The sequence below is a fragment of the Oncorhynchus keta genome, chromosome 21 (genome assembly GCF_023373465.1).
Source record: "Oncorhynchus keta strain PuntledgeMale-10-30-2019 chromosome 21, Oket_V2, whole genome shotgun sequence".
NCBI lineage: Eukaryota > Metazoa > Chordata > Actinopteri > Salmoniformes > Salmonidae > Oncorhynchus > Oncorhynchus keta.
In genome coordinates this window covers 42,892,695-42,911,073 of record NC_068441.1, presented here as the reverse complement: position 1 = coordinate 42,911,073, position 18,379 = coordinate 42,892,695, and the positions used below count along the sequence as shown (strand labels likewise).

Sequence of the window (18,379 nt, the reverse complement as noted above, 5' to 3'; positions counted from 1 at the left end):
TCTCTCTCTCGCAATGACTGTTATATTTCTCTCTCTCTCTCTCTCTGACTGTTATATTTCTCGCTCTCTCTCTCTCTCTCTCTCTCTGACTGTTATATTTCTCTCTCGCTCTCGCTCTCTCTCTCTGTTATATTTCTCTCTCTCTCTCTCCCTCTCTCTCTCTCTCTGACTGTTATATTTCTCTCTCGCTCTCGCTTTCTCTGTCTCTAACTCCCTCTTCCTGTCCCTTCCAGTGACTCTGTACAACTGTTCTGTGGGGCGTTCTGACTGTAGCCAGTGTCACACGGCGGACCAGAAGTATGGCTGTGTGTGGTGTGGAGGGGACCAGTCCACCTGTCTGTACGGAGACTCCTGCAGCGAGCCCCTCGAACAGACCTGCCCCGCCCCTGTCATCCATGCCGTGAGTACCGCCCCCCCCCCCATCCCCCCATCATCCATGCCGTGAGTACCGTCTGTCCGTCCACCACCCATCCCCCCCGTCATCCATGCCGTGAGTACCGTCCGTCCACCCCCCATCCCCCCGTCATCCATGCCGTGAGTACCGTCCGTCCACCTCCCCATCCCCCCTTCATCCATGCCGTGAGTACCGTCCGTCCACCTCCCCATCCCCCCTTCATCCATGCCATGAGTACTGTCCGTCCACCCCCATCCCCCGTCATCCATGCCGTGAGTTCCCGTCCGTCCACCCCCATCCCCCCGTCATCCATGCCGTGAGTACCGTCCGTCCACCCCCCCCCCCCGTCATCCATGCCGTGAGTACCGTCCGTCCACCCCCCCATCCCCTCTGTCATCCATGCCGTGAGTACCGTCCGTCCACCCCCCCATCCCCCCCATAACTCTGGAATTACTGTTGTAGTCTTATTGTTGAGTACGAGAAAGAATCAGTTCTAACGTGTTTTATACTTCTGTGTTAGATTGAGCCCCTTTCTGGACTGGTGGAGGGGGGAACCGTGCTGACCATCTCAGGGTCCAACCTGGGCCAGAAGGCTGAGGACATCCTGCACTCTGTCACTGTTGCTGGGGTTTCCTGCTCTGTCATCCCCCACCTCTACGAGGTCTCCTCCAGGTATGGACTGTGAAAGGGAGATACCTAGTCAGTTGTACAACTGAATGTGTTCAACTGAAATGTGTTTTCTGCATTTAACCCAACCCCTCTGAATCAGAGAGGTGCGGGGAGCTGCCTTAATCAGCATCCACATCTTCGCCGCCCGGGGAACAGTGGGTTAACTGCCTTACTCAGGGGCAGAATTACAGATTTTTACCTTGTCAGCTTGGGCATTCAATCCAGCAACCTTTTGGTTACTAGTCCAACGCTCTAACCACTAGACTACCTGTCTCTGTGTTAGGTGGGGGAGGAGGTCAACGTGAGTGTGATTACTACTTCCGTGTGAGATTACTATGATTCATAATTATCCTGTATCTGTGTGCGTCCTCTGTAGGATTGTGTGTAAGACCAAAGCCAGTGGGGGAGAGAAGACGGGCCAAGTGTCAGTAGAAGTGAGCGGGGGAGAGTTTGGCCTCTCCAGCCAGAGGTTCAGCTACCAGGATCCGTTTGTGATGGAGGTGTCCCCCAGAGGGGTCCCAAGGCGGGGGGCACGTCCCTGACCATCACTGGGAGGAACCTGCTCACGGGACGCCCCTCTGACATCACTGTCACCGTCGGAGGAGTGCAATGTGTCATGTGAGTGATTATGCTTCCGGCGCCGACTGAGATGGCCGCCTCGCTTCGCGTTCCTAGGAAACTATGCAGTTTTTTGTTTTTTTACGTGTTATTTCTTACATTAGTACCCCAGGTCATCTTAGGTTTCATTACATACAGTCGAGAAGAACTACTGAATATAAGATCAGCGTCAACTCACCATCAGTACGACCAAGAATATGTTTTCCGCGACGCGGATCCTGTGTTCTGCCTTACAAACAGGACAACGGAATGGATCGCTTGCAGCGACCCAAGGAAACGACTCCGAAAAAGAGGGAAACGCGGCGGTGTTCTGGTCAGACTCCGAAAAAGGGCACATCGCGCACCACTTCCCAGCACTTCCCAGCATTCTTCTTGCCAATGTCCAGTCTCTCGACAACAAGGTTGACGAAATCCGAGCAAGGGTGGCATTCCAGAGGGACATCAGAGACTGCAACGTTCTCTGCTTCACGGAAACATGGCTTACTGGGAAGACGCTATCCAGGGCGGTGCAGCCAACGGGTTTCTCCACGCATCGCGCCGACAGAAACATACATCTCTCTGGTAAGAAGAGTGGCGGGGGCGTATGCCTCATGACTAACGGGACATGGTGTGATGAAGGAAACATACAGGAACTCAAATCCTTCTGTTTACCTGATTTAGAATTCCTCACAATCAAATGTAGACCGCATTATCTTCCAAGAGAATTCTCTTCGATTATAATCACAGCCGTATATATCCCCCCCCCCAAGCAGACAGATCGATGGCTCTGAACGAACTTTATTTAACTCTTTGCAAACTGGAAACCATTTATCCGGAGGCTGCATTCATTGTAGCTGGGGATTTTAACAAAGCTAATCTGAAAACAAGACTCCCTAAATTTTATCAGCATATCGATTGCGCAACCAGGGGTGGTAAAACCTTGGATCATTGTTACTCTAACTTCCGCGACGCATATAAGGCCCTGCCCCGCCCCCCTTTCGGGAAAGCTGACCACGACTCCATTTTGCTGATCCCTGCCTACTGGCAGAAATTAAAACAAGAGGCTCCCACGCTGAGGTCTGTCCAACGCTGGTCAGACCAAGCTGACTCTACAATCTAAGACTGCTTCCATCACGTGGACTGGGACATGTTTCGTATTGCGTCACATGGAAATATTGACGAATACGCTGATTCGGTGTGCGAGTTCATTAGAACGTGCGTCGAAGATGTCGTTCCCATAGCAACGATAAAAACATTCCCAAACCAGAAACCGTGGATTGATGGCAGCATTCGCGTGAAACTGAAAGCGCGAACCACTGCTTTTAATCAGGGCAAGGTGTCTGGTAACATGTCCGAATATAAACAATGCAGCTATTCCTCCGCAAGGCTATTAAACAAGCTAAGCGTCAGTACAGAGACAAAGTGGAATCTCAATTCAATGGCTCAGACACAAGAGGCATGTGGCAGGGTCTACAGTCAATCACGGACTACAAGAAGAAACCCAGCCCAGTCACGGACCAGGATGGCTTGCTCCCAGGCAGACTAAATAACTTTTTTGCCTGCTTTGAGGACAATACAGTGCCACTGACACGGCCTGCAATGAAAACATGCGGTCTCTCCTTCACTGCAGCCGAGGTGAGTAAGACATTTAAACGTGTTAACTCTCGCAAGGCTGCAGGCCCAGACGGCATCCCCAGCCGCGCCCTCAGAGCATGCGCAGACCAGCTGGCCGGTGTGTTTACGGACATATTCAATCAATCCCTATACCAGTCTGCTGTTCCCACATGCTTCAAGAGGGCCATCATTGTTCCTGTTCCCAAGAAAGCTAAGGTAACTGAGCTAAACGACTACCGCCCCGTAGCACTCACTTCCGTCATCATGAAGTGCTTTGAGAGACTAGTCAAGGACCATATCACCTCCACCCTACCTGACACCCTAGACCCACTCCAATTTGCTTACCGCCCAAATAGGTCCACAGACGATGCAATCTCAACCACACCGCACACTGCCCTAACCCACCTGGACAAGAGGAATACCTATGTGAGAATGCTGTTCATCGACTACAGCTCGGCATTCAACACCATTGTACCCTCCAAGCTCGTCATCAAGCTCGAGACCCTGGGTCTCGACCCCGCCCTGTGCAACTGGGTACTGGACTTCCTGACGGGCCGCCCCCAGGTGGTGAGGGTAGGCAACAACATCTCCTCCCCGCTGATCCTCAACACGGGGCCCCACAAGGGTGCGTTCTGAGCCCTCTCCTGTACTCCCTGTTCACCCACGACTGCGTGGCCACGCACGCCTCCAACTCAATCATCAAGTTTGCGGACGACACAACAGTGGTAGACTTGATTACCAACAACGACGAGACGGCCTACAGGGAGGAGGTGAGGGCCCTCGGAGTGTGGTGTCAGGAAAATAACCTCACACTCAACGTCAACAAAACTAAGGAGATGATTGTGGACTTCAGGAAACAGCAGAGGGAACACCCCCCTATCCACATCGATGGAACAGTAGTGGAGAGGGTAGCTAGTTGTAAGTTCCTCGGCATACACATCACAGACAAACTGAATTGGTCCACTCACACTGACAGAGTCGTGAAGAAGGCGCAGCAGCGCCTATTCAACCTCAGGAGGCTGAAGAAATTCGGCTTGTCACCAAAAGCACTCAAACTTCTACAGATGCACAATCGAGAGCATCCTGGCGGGCTGTATCACCGCCTGGTACGGCAACTGCTCCGCCCTCAACCGTAAGGCTCTCCAGAGGGTAGTGAGGACTGCACAACGCATCACCGGGGCAAACTACCTGCCCTCCAGGACACCTACACCACCCGATGTTACAGGAAGGCCATAAAGATCATCAAGGACATCAACCACCCGAACCACTGCCTGTTCACCCCGCTATCATCCAGAAGGCGAGGTCAGTACAGGTGCATCAAAGCTGGGACCGAGAGACTGAAAAACAGCTTCTATCTCAAGGCCATCAGACTGTTAAACAGCCACCACTAACATTGAGTGGCTGCTGCCAACACACTGTCATTGACACTGACCCAACTCCAGCCATTTTAATAATGGGAAATGATGTAAATATATCACTAGCCACTTTAAACAATGCTACCTTATATAATGTTACTTACCCTACATTATTCATCTCATATGCATATGTATATACTGTACTCTACATCATCGACTGCATCCTTATGTAATACATGTATCACTAGCCACTTTAACTATGCCACTTTGTTTACTTTGTCTACACACTCATCTCATATGTATGTACTGTACTCGATACCATCTACTGTATGCTGCTCTGTACCATCACTCATTCATATATCCTTATGTACATATTCCTTATCCCCTTACACTGTGTATAAGACAGTAGTTTTGGAATTGTTAGTTAGATTACTTGTTGGTTATCACTGCATTGTCGGAACTAGAAGCACAAGCATTTCGCTACACTCGCATTAACATCTGCTAACCATGTGTATGTGACAAATAAAATTTGATTTGATTTGAAACTCACTCATGAACACACAAAAAGAGAGACAGATACATAATCCTGTTCACTGTGCTGTACTTCTGTTCTTTACTCTCACCCTTCTCTCCTCCTCCCTTCTCTTCTCTCCTCCTCCCTTTTCTTCTCTCCTCCTCCCTTTTCTTCTCTCCTCCTCCCTTTTCTTCTCTCCTCCTCCCTTTTCTTCTCTCCTCCTCCCTTTTCTTCTCTCCTCCTCCCTTTTCTTCTCTCCTCCCCCCTTTTCTTCTCTCCTCCTCCCTTTTCTTCTCTCCTCCCCCACTCCTCTTCTCTCCTCCCCCAGTTTATCAGAGGCCCAGGATGATAGTGTGGTGTGTGTGACGGGCAGCAGCAACAGGACGGGTGATCACCGCGTGACACTTCACTATGGCAACAGCCAGCGCCACCTTCACGAGTCAGCCTACAGCTTCACCCCCAACCCCAACATCACCCAGGCTGTGCCCGCCAAGAGCTTCCTCAGGTGTGTGTGTGACCTCTTACAGATCTATAGATGTGTCACTTGAAGTGAACTGAAGTTGGTTTACGTGAACTTCGCTTAAGGGAATGTCTTGATAAAAATGATCTTAAGTTGAGTGGACTTCACCCCACTGGACTGAAACACTCGATTGGACACTCAATATGGCCGCAAGTCTGACCATCACAGAACATTAACTTGAATGGGAATTACCATTCTAGTAGTTATATTTCTACGTTCATGATGAAACATTATCCTCCTTAGCTCTGTGTGTAGCAGTGCCTGTCTGGTCCATCTAAAGTTCAGAGTCCCTGGCCCCATTCATACATACAAATGGGAGACTGAGTGAACAAAACATTAAGAACACCTGCTCTTTCCTTGACATAGACAAACCAGGTGAATCCAGGTTGAAGCTATGATCCCTTATTGATGTCACTTGTTAAATCCACTTCAATCAGTGTAGATGAAGGAAGGACACAGGTTAAAGAAGGATTTATAAGCCTAAATTCAGTGTCCCTGGCCCCACTCATACAGGTGCTGTGACACATCTCCTCCCTCTCTGTTTGTGTAGAGGTGGGTGTCTGCGCTTTGTGTTGGGCCACAACCTTTTCGTTCTAGTAATTATATTTCTATGGGTTTGTGACATTTCCTCCCCTCTCTGTGTATAGCGGTGGCCGTCTGATCTTCGTGTCTGGTCACAACCTGGATGTGGTACAGCAACCTAACATGTTGGTCACTGTGTTCCCCTGGGAGTCCATCCCCCAGAGGAGAAGGAGGAGGAGTGGAGGAGAAAGGGAGCATGAGACAGAGGACAAGGTGCTGTGGAGGCAGCGCAGGATCGTACCAGAGCCCAACTGCCCTGGGGACCCAGTCTGCTCCATCATACAGGTGTGTGGTGAGGGAAGGAGAGTGGGTGGTGAGGGAAGGAGAGTGGGTGGTGAGGGAAGGAGAGTGGGTGGTGAGTGTGTTTCAGGACTATATAGATGAAATGTATCTTTCTCCTGTATTTTGTAGAATCTATTCTAAGGAGTAATATTGTAACTTTTTTTTTTTAAATATTTTTTATTTCACCTTTATTTAACCAGGTAAGCCAGTTGAGAACAAGTTCTAATTTCAACTGCGACCTGGCCAAGATAAAGTAAAGCAGTGCGACAAAAAGTTACACATGGGATAAACAAAAGTACAGTCAATAACAGAAAAATCTATATACAGTGCGTGCAAATGGAGTAATGAGGTAAGGCAATAAATAGGCCATAGTAGCGAAGTAATTACAATTTAGCAAATTAACACTGGAGTGATAGATGTGCAGATGATGATGTGCAAGTAGAAATACTGGTGTGCAAAAGAGCGAAAAAAGTAAATAAAAACAATATGGTGATGAGGTAGGTAGTTGGATGGGCTATTTACAGATGGGCTATGTACAGCTGCAGTGATCGGTAAGCTGCTGAAGTTAGTGAGGGAGATGTAAGTCTCCAATTTCATCAATTTATGCAATTCGTTTCAGTAATTGGCAGCAGAGAACTGGAAGGAAAGACGGCCAAAGAGGTGTTGGCTTTGGGGATGACCAGTGAAATATACCTGCTGGAGCGCGTGCTACGGGTGGGTGTTGTTATGGTGACCAGTGAGCTGAGAAGGTGGAGCTTTACCTAGCAAAGTCTAATAGATGACCTGGAGCCAGTTGGTCTGGTGACGAATATGTAGCGAGGGCCAGCTGACGAGAGCATACAGGTCGCAGTAGTGGGTGGTATATGGGCCTTTGGTGACAATACGGATGGCACTGTGATAGACTGAATCCAGTTTGCTGAGTAGAGTGTTGGAGGCTATTTTGTAAATGACATCGCTGAAGTCGAGGATCGGTAGGAAAGTCAGTTTTACGAGGTCAAGTTTGGCAGCGTGAGTGAAGGAGGCTTTGTTGCGAAATAGGAAGCTGATTCTAGATTTAATTTTGGATTGGAGATGCTTAATATGAGTCTGGAAGGAGAGTTTACAGTCTAACCAGACAAATGGGTATTTGTAGTTGTCCACATATTCTAGGTCAGAACCGTCCAGAGTAGAGATGCTAGTCGGGCGGGCGGGTGCAGGCAGCGATCGGTTGAAGAGCATGCATTTAGTTTTACTAGCATTTAAGAGCAGTTGGAGGCCACGGAAGGAGTGTTGTATGGCATTGAAGCTTGTTTGGAGGTTTGTTAACAGTGTCCAAAGAAGGGACAGATGTATACAGAATGGTGTCGTCTGCGTAGAGGTGGGTCAAGGAATCACCCGCAGCAAGAGCGACATCATTGATGTATACAGAGAAAAGAGGCGGCCCAAGAATTGAACACTGTGGTACCCTCATGGAGACTGCCAGAGGTCTGGACAACAGGCCCTCCAATTTGGCAAACTGAACTCTATCTGAGAAGTCGTTAGTGAAGCAGGCGAGACTGTCATTAGAGAAACCAAGGCTGTTGAGTCTGCCGATAAGATTACGGTGATTGACAGAGTCGAAAGCCTTGGCCAGGTCGATGAAGACGGCTGCACAGTACTGTCTTTTATCAATGGCGGTTATGATATTGTTTTGTGCCTTGAGAGTGGCCACGGTGCACCCATGACCAGCTCGGAAACCGTATTGCACAGTGGAGAAGGTACGGTGGGATTCGAAATGGTCAGTGATCTGTTTGTTAACTTGGCTTTCGAATATTTTGGAAAGGCAGGGAAGGATAGATATAGGTTTGTAACAGTTTGGGTCTAGAGTGTCTCCACCTTTGAAGAGGGGGATGACCGCGGCAGCTTTCCAATCTTTAGGAATCTCGGAAGATACGAAAGAGAAGTTGAACAGACTAGTAGTTTCTACCCTGCTGCCCTCCATCTTGGGTTATTTAAAAGTGCTTTGTGACAACTGCTGATGTGAAAAGTGCTTTATAAATGCATTTGATTGATGGATTGATTTACCCCTCCCCCTCTTCTCTATCTCCCTCCACCAGTACATGGAGCGTTGCGAGGTCAACTCGTCCAGTCTGATCCTGTGCCGGAGCCCGGCATTGGAGCCCTCTGTGTGGGGCTCGCAGGTGGATGTGGCCTTCCTCCTGGACAACCTGCGCTTCCCGTTTGGTGCCGTCAGCCCCCAGGGGGCCTTTAGCTATGAGCCTAACCCCGTGCTGCACCCGCTCAACCAGCAGGAGCCCCTCAAGCCCTACCGCTACAACCCAGGAAGCTTTATTCAGCTGGAGGTTAGCGTTAGCCGCTAGCTGCTACTCTCTCAACTTGTTAAATAAGCTGCTGGAGGTTAGCATTGTCCGCTAGCTGATACTCTCTCAACTTGTTAAATAAGCTGATGGAGGTTAGCATTATCCACTAGCTGTTACTCTCTCAACTTGTTAAATAATCTGCTGGAGGTTAGCATTATCCGCTAGCTGTTACTCTCTCAACTTGTTAAATAAGCTGCTGGAGGTTAGCATGGTCCGCTAGCTGCTACTCTCTCAACTTGGTAAATATTAAGCTGCTGGAGGCTAGCCAGCTTCAGGCTAGCAACATGTACAGTTGACAGCTGGAGGTTAGCATTACCCGCTAGTTACTACAATAAAGCCAAGGCAAGGGGATAGAATCATTTACATTTACATTTAAGTCATTTAGCAGACGCTCTTATCCAGAGCGACTTACAAATTGGTGCATTCACCTTATGACATCCAGTAGAACAGTCACTTTACAATAGTGCATCTAAATCTTAAAGGGGGGTGAGAAGGATTACTTAGAATGGAATTTATGTCTTATTTCTATATTTTATTGCAAGACTTTCCACTCAACTTGAAGACCTTGCAGCTGCATTCTATCCCCCTGTCTGTTTAGTGGAAGGCTAGACTCCCTTGAAAGATAGACCTGCACATTGGGGAAATAGGGGAATGTTCCAAAGAAAAGGAATACAGAAGTTTTGATTCCAGCATGATGCTCAATGTGGTAATATCTTCTCTCTTTCGCCCTCTCTTCATCTCATACTCCTTGTCTCTCTCCCCCCTCCCTAGGGTGAGAACTTGGACCTGGCCATCTCTAAAGAGGAGGTGGTGGTGTTGGTGGGGGAGGGGGTGTGTGCTGTGAAGACCCTGACCAGGAACCACCTGTACTGCGAGCCCCCACCCCAGCAGCCCTTCCCGGGACCCCCCAATGGCGGAAGGAAACGCGAGGGTGCCGACACGCTGCCCGAGTTCACCGTGAGTTCACTTCCGCCTCTGCAGTTCCGTTCCTGTACGCACTGTCCTGAGGACAAACATACACATTACAGCACACAAGATGGATAAGAGCATTCATTCCAACGCAATAGGGCTGTGTCTAAAAACATTATTAGTTGTCAAATCCTTGTTTCCTCTGTCCTTGTTTCCTCCGTTTCTCACTTCTCTCTCAAGGCGCATTGGAGGAGAGGATCCAAGGTCCCTCCCTCGGACCTTGTCCTCCAATGCGCTTTGAGAGAGCGAGCGAGAGAGAGATATTGAGGAAATAAAAAGACTGAGTCGACAGTAAGGTTTTCTGATAAAAGCACGGTTGACACATCTCAGTAGTCTCTTTTGGCTCCCTCACCCCATTTTGAGGCTAATTAACCCTAACCCCAGCTTGTACAGCCTAGCGCCATAGCAGATTCGTCTGTATGTGTTCCAGGTCCACATGGGCAACCTGAACTTCTCCCTGGGCATGGTGCAGTACGACATCCTCAGCCTGTCCACCTTCCCCCTGGAGGCCCAGGTAGGGGTGGGCGTGGGGGCCTCCATCCTAGCCCTCATCGTCCTCATCATAGTGCTCATCTACAGGTATGTGTGTGTGCACAGGTATTTGTTTGCGTGAACCTTCTTTATCTTGGGATGTGAGTACAGTTCGTGTGTGTGTGTGTGTGTGTGTGTGTGTGTGTGTGTGTGTGTGTGTGTGTGTGTGTGTGTGTGTGTGTGTGTGTGTGTGTGTGTGTGTGTGTGTGTGTGTGTGTGTGTGTGTGTGTGTGTGTGTGTGTGTGTGTGTGCGTGTGTGTCAACAGGAGGAAGAGTAAACAGGCTCTGAGGGACTACAAGAAGGTTCAGATCCAACTGGAGAACCTGGAGACCAGTGTGAGAGACCGCTGCAAGAAGGAGTTCACAGGTCAGACCCCAACACTAACTAATCCATAAAAATAGAATTACTAGAACCTACATCCCCTTTCAAGTCAATGGCCATAATGAGGGTTCCCATAACTAGGAGCTACAAGCACATGCATTATATTTCAATGCACCAACCTTCTCCCACACAGGCAGAGTTAGAGGGATATAGAGAGAGGCCGTGGTATATTGTGAGAGAAGTGACAAGAAAGAGTTGGGGATACTGCTGCGAGAAAGAGTTGGGGATACTGCTGCGAGAAAGAGTTGGGGATACTGCTGCGGTAAAGAGTTGGGGATACTGCTGCGGTAAAGAGTTGGGGATACTGCTGCGGTAAAGAGTTGGGGATACTGCTGCGGTAAAGAGTTGGGGATACTGCTGCGGTAAAGAGTTGGGGATACTGCTGCGGTAAAGAGTTGGGGATACTGCTGCGGTAAAGAGTTGGGGATACTGCTGCGGAATAAAGAGTTGGGGATACTGCTGCGGTATAAAGAGTTGGGGATACTGCTGCGGTATAAAGAGTTGGGGATACTGCTGCGGTATAAAGAGTTGGGGATACTGCTGCGGAATAAAGAGTTGGGGATACTGCTGCGGTATAAAGAGTTGGGGATACTGCTGCGGTATAAAGAGTTGGGGATACTGCTGCGGTATAAAGAGTTGGGGATACTGCTGCGGTATAAAGAGTTGGGGATACTGCTGCGGAATAAAGAGTTGGGGATACTGCTGCGGAATAAAGAGTTGGGGATACTGCTGCGGAATAAAGAGTTGGGGATACTGCTGCGGAATAAAGAGTTGGGGATACTGCTGCGGTATAAAGAGTTGGGGATACTGCTGCGGAATAAAGAGTTGGGGATACTGCTGCGGTATAAAGAGTTCCCAGTTCAGTCACACACCACAGCAGACAGTGTAAATAGAACAGCGGTTGGACACTTCTTGTCCTGGAGGTTGGCAGTGTAGGATTGGCAGGATTTTGTTCCAGTTACACACCTGAATCTCTCTGAGAAAGACTGAAATGTGAAAGACTGAATCTCTCTGAAAAAGAGATGTGATATGAGGAAGGAAAAGACATGGGAAGAGAGACATTTCAATATATGACTAACCCTCCAATAGGAGAGACATGGGAAGAGAGATTTCAATATATTACTAACCCTCCAATAGGAGAGACATGGGAAGAGAGACATTTCGATATATGACTAACCCTCCAATAGGAGAGACATGGGAAGAGAGACATTTCAATATATTACTAACCCTCCAATAGGAGAGACATGGGAAGAGAGACATTTCAATATATTACTAACCCTCCAATAGGAGAGACATGGGAAGAGAGACATTTCAATATATTACTAACCCTCCAATAGGAGAGACATGGGAAGAGAGACATTTCAATATATTACTAACCCTCCAATAGGAGAGACATGGGAAGAGAGACATTTCAATATATTACTAACCCTCCAATAGGAGAGACATGGGAAGAGTGACATTTCAATATATTTCTCACCTATCCAATCCTTTCAGTGTGTGAACCCTGATAGAACACTGATAGAATATCCAATCCTTTCAGTGTGTGAACCCTGATAGAATATCCAATCCTTTCAGTTTGTGAACCCTGATAGAACTCTGATAGAATATCCAATCCTTTCAGTTTGTGAACCCTAATAGAACACTGATAAAAGCTAGGAAAAAAAGAAAAACGAGATGCTTGAGAACCCCCTGTGTGTTTATTTATCCTTGACGCGGATGGATCCATTTTGTTTTTGAACTTTTTAAATAAAATGATATCATATAATCCCTGTGCGTATGAAATGTCTTCAAATTCCACTCAGTGGGCTTCTGACAATAACAAGTTTAATTTTGGCCCCTCTCCTCGCCCAATGTCAACATTCATTGCTTTTGAAGCAATAACACAATTCTCAGCATCTAGTTTCAATGTCAGCAGTCCATCGTTCAGTCTGACTATAATAAACTTTATTGTCCAGATCAAAGTGTGGAAACTTGGCTCTGCATTAGCATTGACAACATTAAAAACCATGAGTCGAGCTCTGGGGGGGCTTTCTGTCCAGTGAGGTAACTTCTGGACAATATATCTGTTCATTTAGCTGACCCTTTTAGCTTAAAATCCAACAGTTCTGTATAGGCTTAAGGGGCCTCTTTTCTCCACTGACTTTCACTGGAGTGGCGGGGACTGTGAGTGGACACACACAGACACTCTCTAACACTAAAAAAAAGAACAGAAATACAGGAAGAGTCCACTGCTAGTTGCCATCTGTGTACAATGTTTACATACAGGTCTTCAATGAGCTTCGATACGGCTGCACAAGGCCAACTACAGCTGTTGCACAGAAAGCACATCGATTGGCTGATTCATTGTAAGCTTTGCATTGTGTTGGAGATTTTAACGTAACATTGAAGTTACATATCTGTAATGCTTATTGAGAAGTTTTTTGGCTATTGGACCAGGTCTCTCTTGGAAAAGAGATATTATCTCAATGAGAAAAAAACGGTATAAATAAATGTAAATTAAAAATATATAAAAAAATGTTTTTGTGTGTGTTTGTATATCGTTGTATTTCAAATTTGTGTGACTGTCCTTGTGTATCAGTGCTTTGTTACTGTTACTTTTAGAGGCCATACAATACTCATCATTAAAACAAAAGCGGTTTAGGTTAAAAGAGATTAGACTAATAAAGGAAATAGAGGAAGTAACAGTGTAGGTACATGGTAAGGAAACTACTATAGAGGTACAACATAGATTAGAGGAAAAACAAAAAGAATTGGAGGTACTTATTCAAGAACAATTAAGTATAATGTATTACAAAAATAAAGGGAATTGGATGGAAAATGGTGAATCTTCAACATAGAAATGCTACCAAAAAGAATTTACAGAATGTCGTTACAAATGATGGAGTCATCCATGATTCACCAAATTATATTATGAAAGAGGAAGCAAAATATTTTAAGCTCCTCCATTTACACTGAATGATGTTAACTGGAGGATTTCTTTCATAATAGTAATAATAATAATGTAAAATGTAACATTTACAGAAAGACCTGTGTGAAGGCCAACTTACAGAAGAGGAACTTCTTTTGGCAATTAAATATGTTCAGTCTGGAACAACACCCGGGCTTGATGGTATACCAGTAGAGATTTCTTTTTTTTATGTACTCAGTCTTATGACAATGGTAGACTTTCAGGTACTCAACAAGAAGGTCTGATTTCATTACTACTAAAACAGGATCCAGTCAATAAAATAAAAAAATGGAGGCATTTTACACTTCAATGTTGTGATGTGAAAATTTTACATTTACATTTAAGTCATTTAGCAGACGCTCTTATCCAGAGCGACTTTTATCCTGGCGAAATGCATAGCACATAGAATAAACAAGGTTTTACCAGATATTGTTCATCCTGATCAGACAGGTTTTTATATGGACGATATATTGGCGATAATATACAAGAATTATTTGAAACAATTGAACACTATGAAACATCAAAGATACCAGGCCTGGTCTTCATAGCAGATTTTGAAAAGGCGTTTGATAAAGTACAACTAGAATTTATATATAAATGCTTGGATTACTTTAATTTTGGTAAATCTCTTATACAGTGGTTTAAGTTATGTGCAGCAACCCCAGATGTAAAATAGTAAATAATTGTTACTTCTCAGAAAGTATTGAGCTTTTAAGTGGAGTAAAACAAGGCTGTCCGTTGTCTCCATATCTATTTATAATGGCCATTGAAATGCTGGCTATTAAAATGAGATCCAACAAGAACATCAAGGGGTTAGAAATCCAGGGGATAAAAACTAGTGTCAATGTATGCCGATGACTCTAGTTTTTTTATTAAGTCTGCAATCTGGATCCCTGCACAGTCTCATTGAAGATCTTGATCACTTTTCTAGCCTCTCTGGACTAAAACCTAATTATGACAAGTGTACCATATTGCGTATTGGATTGTTTAAAAAAATGTTTACACTACCTTGTAGTTTACCAATTAAAATGGGTGGATGGTAAAGTTAGACAAACTTGGTATTCACATCTCAAAAATATATAAATGAACTTACCACAATCAATTTTAATAGAATGTTTGCAAAAATAGATAAGGTTCTATTCTAAACAGATAAATACTTGTCTATTTATGGAAAAATCACATTGATTAACACTTTGGTCCTATCACAGTTTACTTACTTACTAAGGGGCGGCAGGGTAGCCTAGTGGTTAGAGCGTTGGACTAGTAACCGGAAGGTACAAACGACAAGGTACAAATCTGTCGTTCTGCCCCTGAACAGGCAGTTAACCCACTGTTCCTAGGCCGTCATTGAAAATAAGAATTTGTTCTTAACTGACTTGCCTGGTTAAATAAAGGTAAAAAAAAAAATTTAAATGTCACTGCCTACTCCAGACAACTCATTTTTTAAATCATATGAGCAAAAATATATTTCATTTTATTTGGAATGCTAAGCCAGACAAAATTAAACATGCCTATTTATATAACGATTATGAGTTTGGGGGACTAAAATGATTAAATATTAAAGCTTTAAACCCTCACTAAAAGCTTCACTCATACATAAGTTATACTAAAACCCCAAATAGTTCTCCAATAGATTATTAAGATATTATGCTTTTATACAGGTTACAACTTCTAATTTCGGACTAATTGAAAATTACATTTTGTTGAAAGTATCGCCCTTTCTTATCCTCTCGATTCTAGCCATCCCGGATCCGGGATCGTGAATACAGCCTCAAGCTCATTAGCATAACGCAACGTTAACTATTCATGAAAATCGCAAATGAAATTAAATAAATATATTAGCTCTCAAGCTTAGCCTTTTGTTAACAACACTGTCATCTCAGATTTTCAAAATATGCTTTTGAACCATAGCTAAACAAGCATTTGTGTAACAGTATTGATAGCCTAGCATAGCATTAAGCCTGGCATTCAGCATGCAACATTTTCACAAAAACAAGAAAAGCATTCAAATAAAATAATTTACCTTTTGAAGAACTTCAGATGTTTTCAATGAGGAGACTGTCAGTTAGATAGCAAATGTTCAGTTTTCCCCAAAATATTATTTTAATATTATTTTATATTAAATAAAAGTCATTACAACGCAAACTTTTTTCAAAATTAACTCCATAATATCGACAGAAACATGGCAAACGTTGTTTAGAATCAATCCTCAAGGTGTTTTTCACATATCTATCGATGATAAATCATTCGTGGCAGTTTAGTTTCTCCTCTGAAGAAATGGAACGCGCATAGACCTAGAGATTACGCAATAATTTTGACGCAGGACACCGGGCGGACACCTTGGTAAATGTAGTCTCTTATGGTCAATCTTCCAATGATATGCCTACAAATACGTCACAATGCTGCAGACACCTTGGGGAAATGGCAGAAAGTGCAGGCTCATTCCTGGCACATTCACAGCCATATAAGGAGACATTGGAACACAGCGCCTTCAGAATCTGGGGTATTTCCTGTATGAAATTTCATCTTGGTTTCGCCTGTAGCATTAGTTCTGGGGCACTCACAGATAATATCTTTGCAGTTTTGGAAACGTCAGAGTTTTTTCTTTCCAAAGCTGTCAATTACATGCATAGTCGAGCATCTTTTCGTGACAAAATATCTTGTTTAAAACGGGAACGTTTTTTAACCAAAAATTAAAAGAGCGCCCTTTATCTCGAAGAAGTTAAACAAGCCATACAAAGCTGGTTACAATTTCAGTTTTATCCTCCAGAAAAGATTGAACAAATATTACAACAAATGTTATGGTCTAACTCAAATATACTGATTAATAAAAATACATTCTTTATGGAAAGAAATCTTCAATTAGATTATATGTATTTAATTATATTATAATTATAAAGGGAGGAGTTTTGTCACAAATACAGCTATGGAAAATATATGAGAATGTCTGCTCAATCCAAACTTACAATCAACTGATTTGCAGCATTACCACAAAAATGGAGGAGGCAAGTAGAAAAGGGAGAAGGTAGAGAACCTGTTTGTCTGACATATATTAAAGATACAAACTGGCTGAAAGGAACTGGCATTAATAGAAAAATTGACCAGTTTCATTTGAGGACAAAAATGTTGACAGCTGCACCATACAGGTTGCAAAATAAATGGGAAGGGATTTTCGATGTACCGATTCCATGGCTCATGGTTTATGAACTTGTACAAAAAACAACACTTGATTCAACACTTAGTGCTTCAATTTAAATATATATAGGAATGGTTTAAAAAAATCACCACATTCACTTCAAATTAACCTTACAGATAGCAGTGTTGTTCGATTTGGAAAGCCATAGTCAGTCAATAAATAATATAATAATAGTCATAGGAATGTTTTTCATCTTCAGCTCACAATCTGTGGATTCTATACTATTAGAAAGGTTCAACGTGTATGTAAAACATCACAATTGAAAATACATGGCACATGGAAACCAAATGAGGGTGGTGTATGGTGGGAGTGGCTGAGGGTTGGGATTTTATCATTTTATTTTTTATTTTACCTTTATTTAACTAGGCAAGTCAGTTAAGAACAATATTATTTTCAATGATGGCCTAGGCCTAGGAACAGTGGGTTAATGGCCTTGTTCAGGGGCAGAATGACAGCATTAATGTACATGTAAAATGTACCACAAAAGCTGTAAAAACCAACAAGATATGTGTCCTCCAAATAGGGGGGTTAATAAAAAAAATATAAAGTTACACCCCCTTAACCTTTGAACTCCTCACCCTGCTCCCCTAGACTTGATGACGGAGATGATGGACATGTCCAGTGACCTGGTGGGCTCGGGCATCCCCTTCCTGGACTACCGGTGCTATGCCGAGAGGATCTTCTTCCCGGGCCACCGCGAGTCGCCCCTGCGGAGGGATCTGGACGTACAGGAGAGTCGGCGGGCCACAGTGGAGCAGGGCCTGGTGCAGCTCTCTAACCTGCTCAACAGCAAACTCTTCCTCACCAAGGTAGGGCGACAGTGATGATGATTGGTGAAATAACTGGACTATGTTATTGGACCCTTGATAGTCTAAAACAAGTTTGTCTTCCACCTCGCTACCAGTTCATCCATACTCTAGAGAGCCAGCGGACTTTCTCACCAAGGGACCGGGCCTACGTGGCCTCTCTCCTGACTGTGGCGCTGCATGGTAAACTGGAGTACTTCACAGACATCCTCAAGACCCTGCTCAATGACCTGGTGGAGCAGTACGTGGTCAAGAACCCTAAACTCATGCTGCGGAGGTAAGATAGGAAGAGATTTGGGGGGGTGTAGGTCAGAGTGTGTGGGGGGGGTCAGGGTGTGTCGGAGAAGAGAATATGTGAAAGTGATTCTTTTGCTTTACAGAACGGAGACAGTGGTGGAGAAGCTGCTGACCAACTGGATGTCCATCAGCCTCTATGCTTTCCTCAGGGTGAGTCGGAATCACAGGAATGACTTCTTCACAGAGGAGGAAATGATTAGTCTGGCTGACTTCAGGATCTGGAAAGGTTCCTTGATGTTGATGGCACGAAGTGTCAGTTAATGAAAAGGGCTGTTCTTTGTATTTCTCACGCCAACACCCACATGTACAACCACAAACAGACCCTGGGGGCACCGCACCCCTTCTAATACAATGGTTGGATTTTCAAATTCAAACAAAGTGAGGT

General features: G+C 44.8%; 1 protein-coding gene across 1 annotated transcript in view; it reads left to right on the top strand.

The window, feature by feature from the left end:
- The window catches only part of LOC118399713 (plexin-B1-like), a 224,498-nt gene that overhangs the window by 192,042 nt on the left and 14,077 nt on the right, over positions 1-18,379 (top strand). The window contains 13 exon segments of the mRNA XM_052473962.1: positions 234-400; positions 915-1,066; positions 1,440-1,570; positions 1,573-1,681; positions 5,472-5,648; positions 6,311-6,530; positions 8,603-8,848; positions 9,638-9,823; positions 10,266-10,414; positions 10,633-10,733; positions 17,483-17,700; positions 17,796-17,974; positions 18,078-18,144. Coding sequence (XP_052329922.1) covers positions 234-400; positions 915-1,066; positions 1,440-1,570; positions 1,573-1,681; positions 5,472-5,648; positions 6,311-6,530; positions 8,603-8,848; positions 9,638-9,823; positions 10,266-10,414; positions 10,633-10,733; positions 17,483-17,700; positions 17,796-17,974; positions 18,078-18,144 — 2,102 coding nt within the window.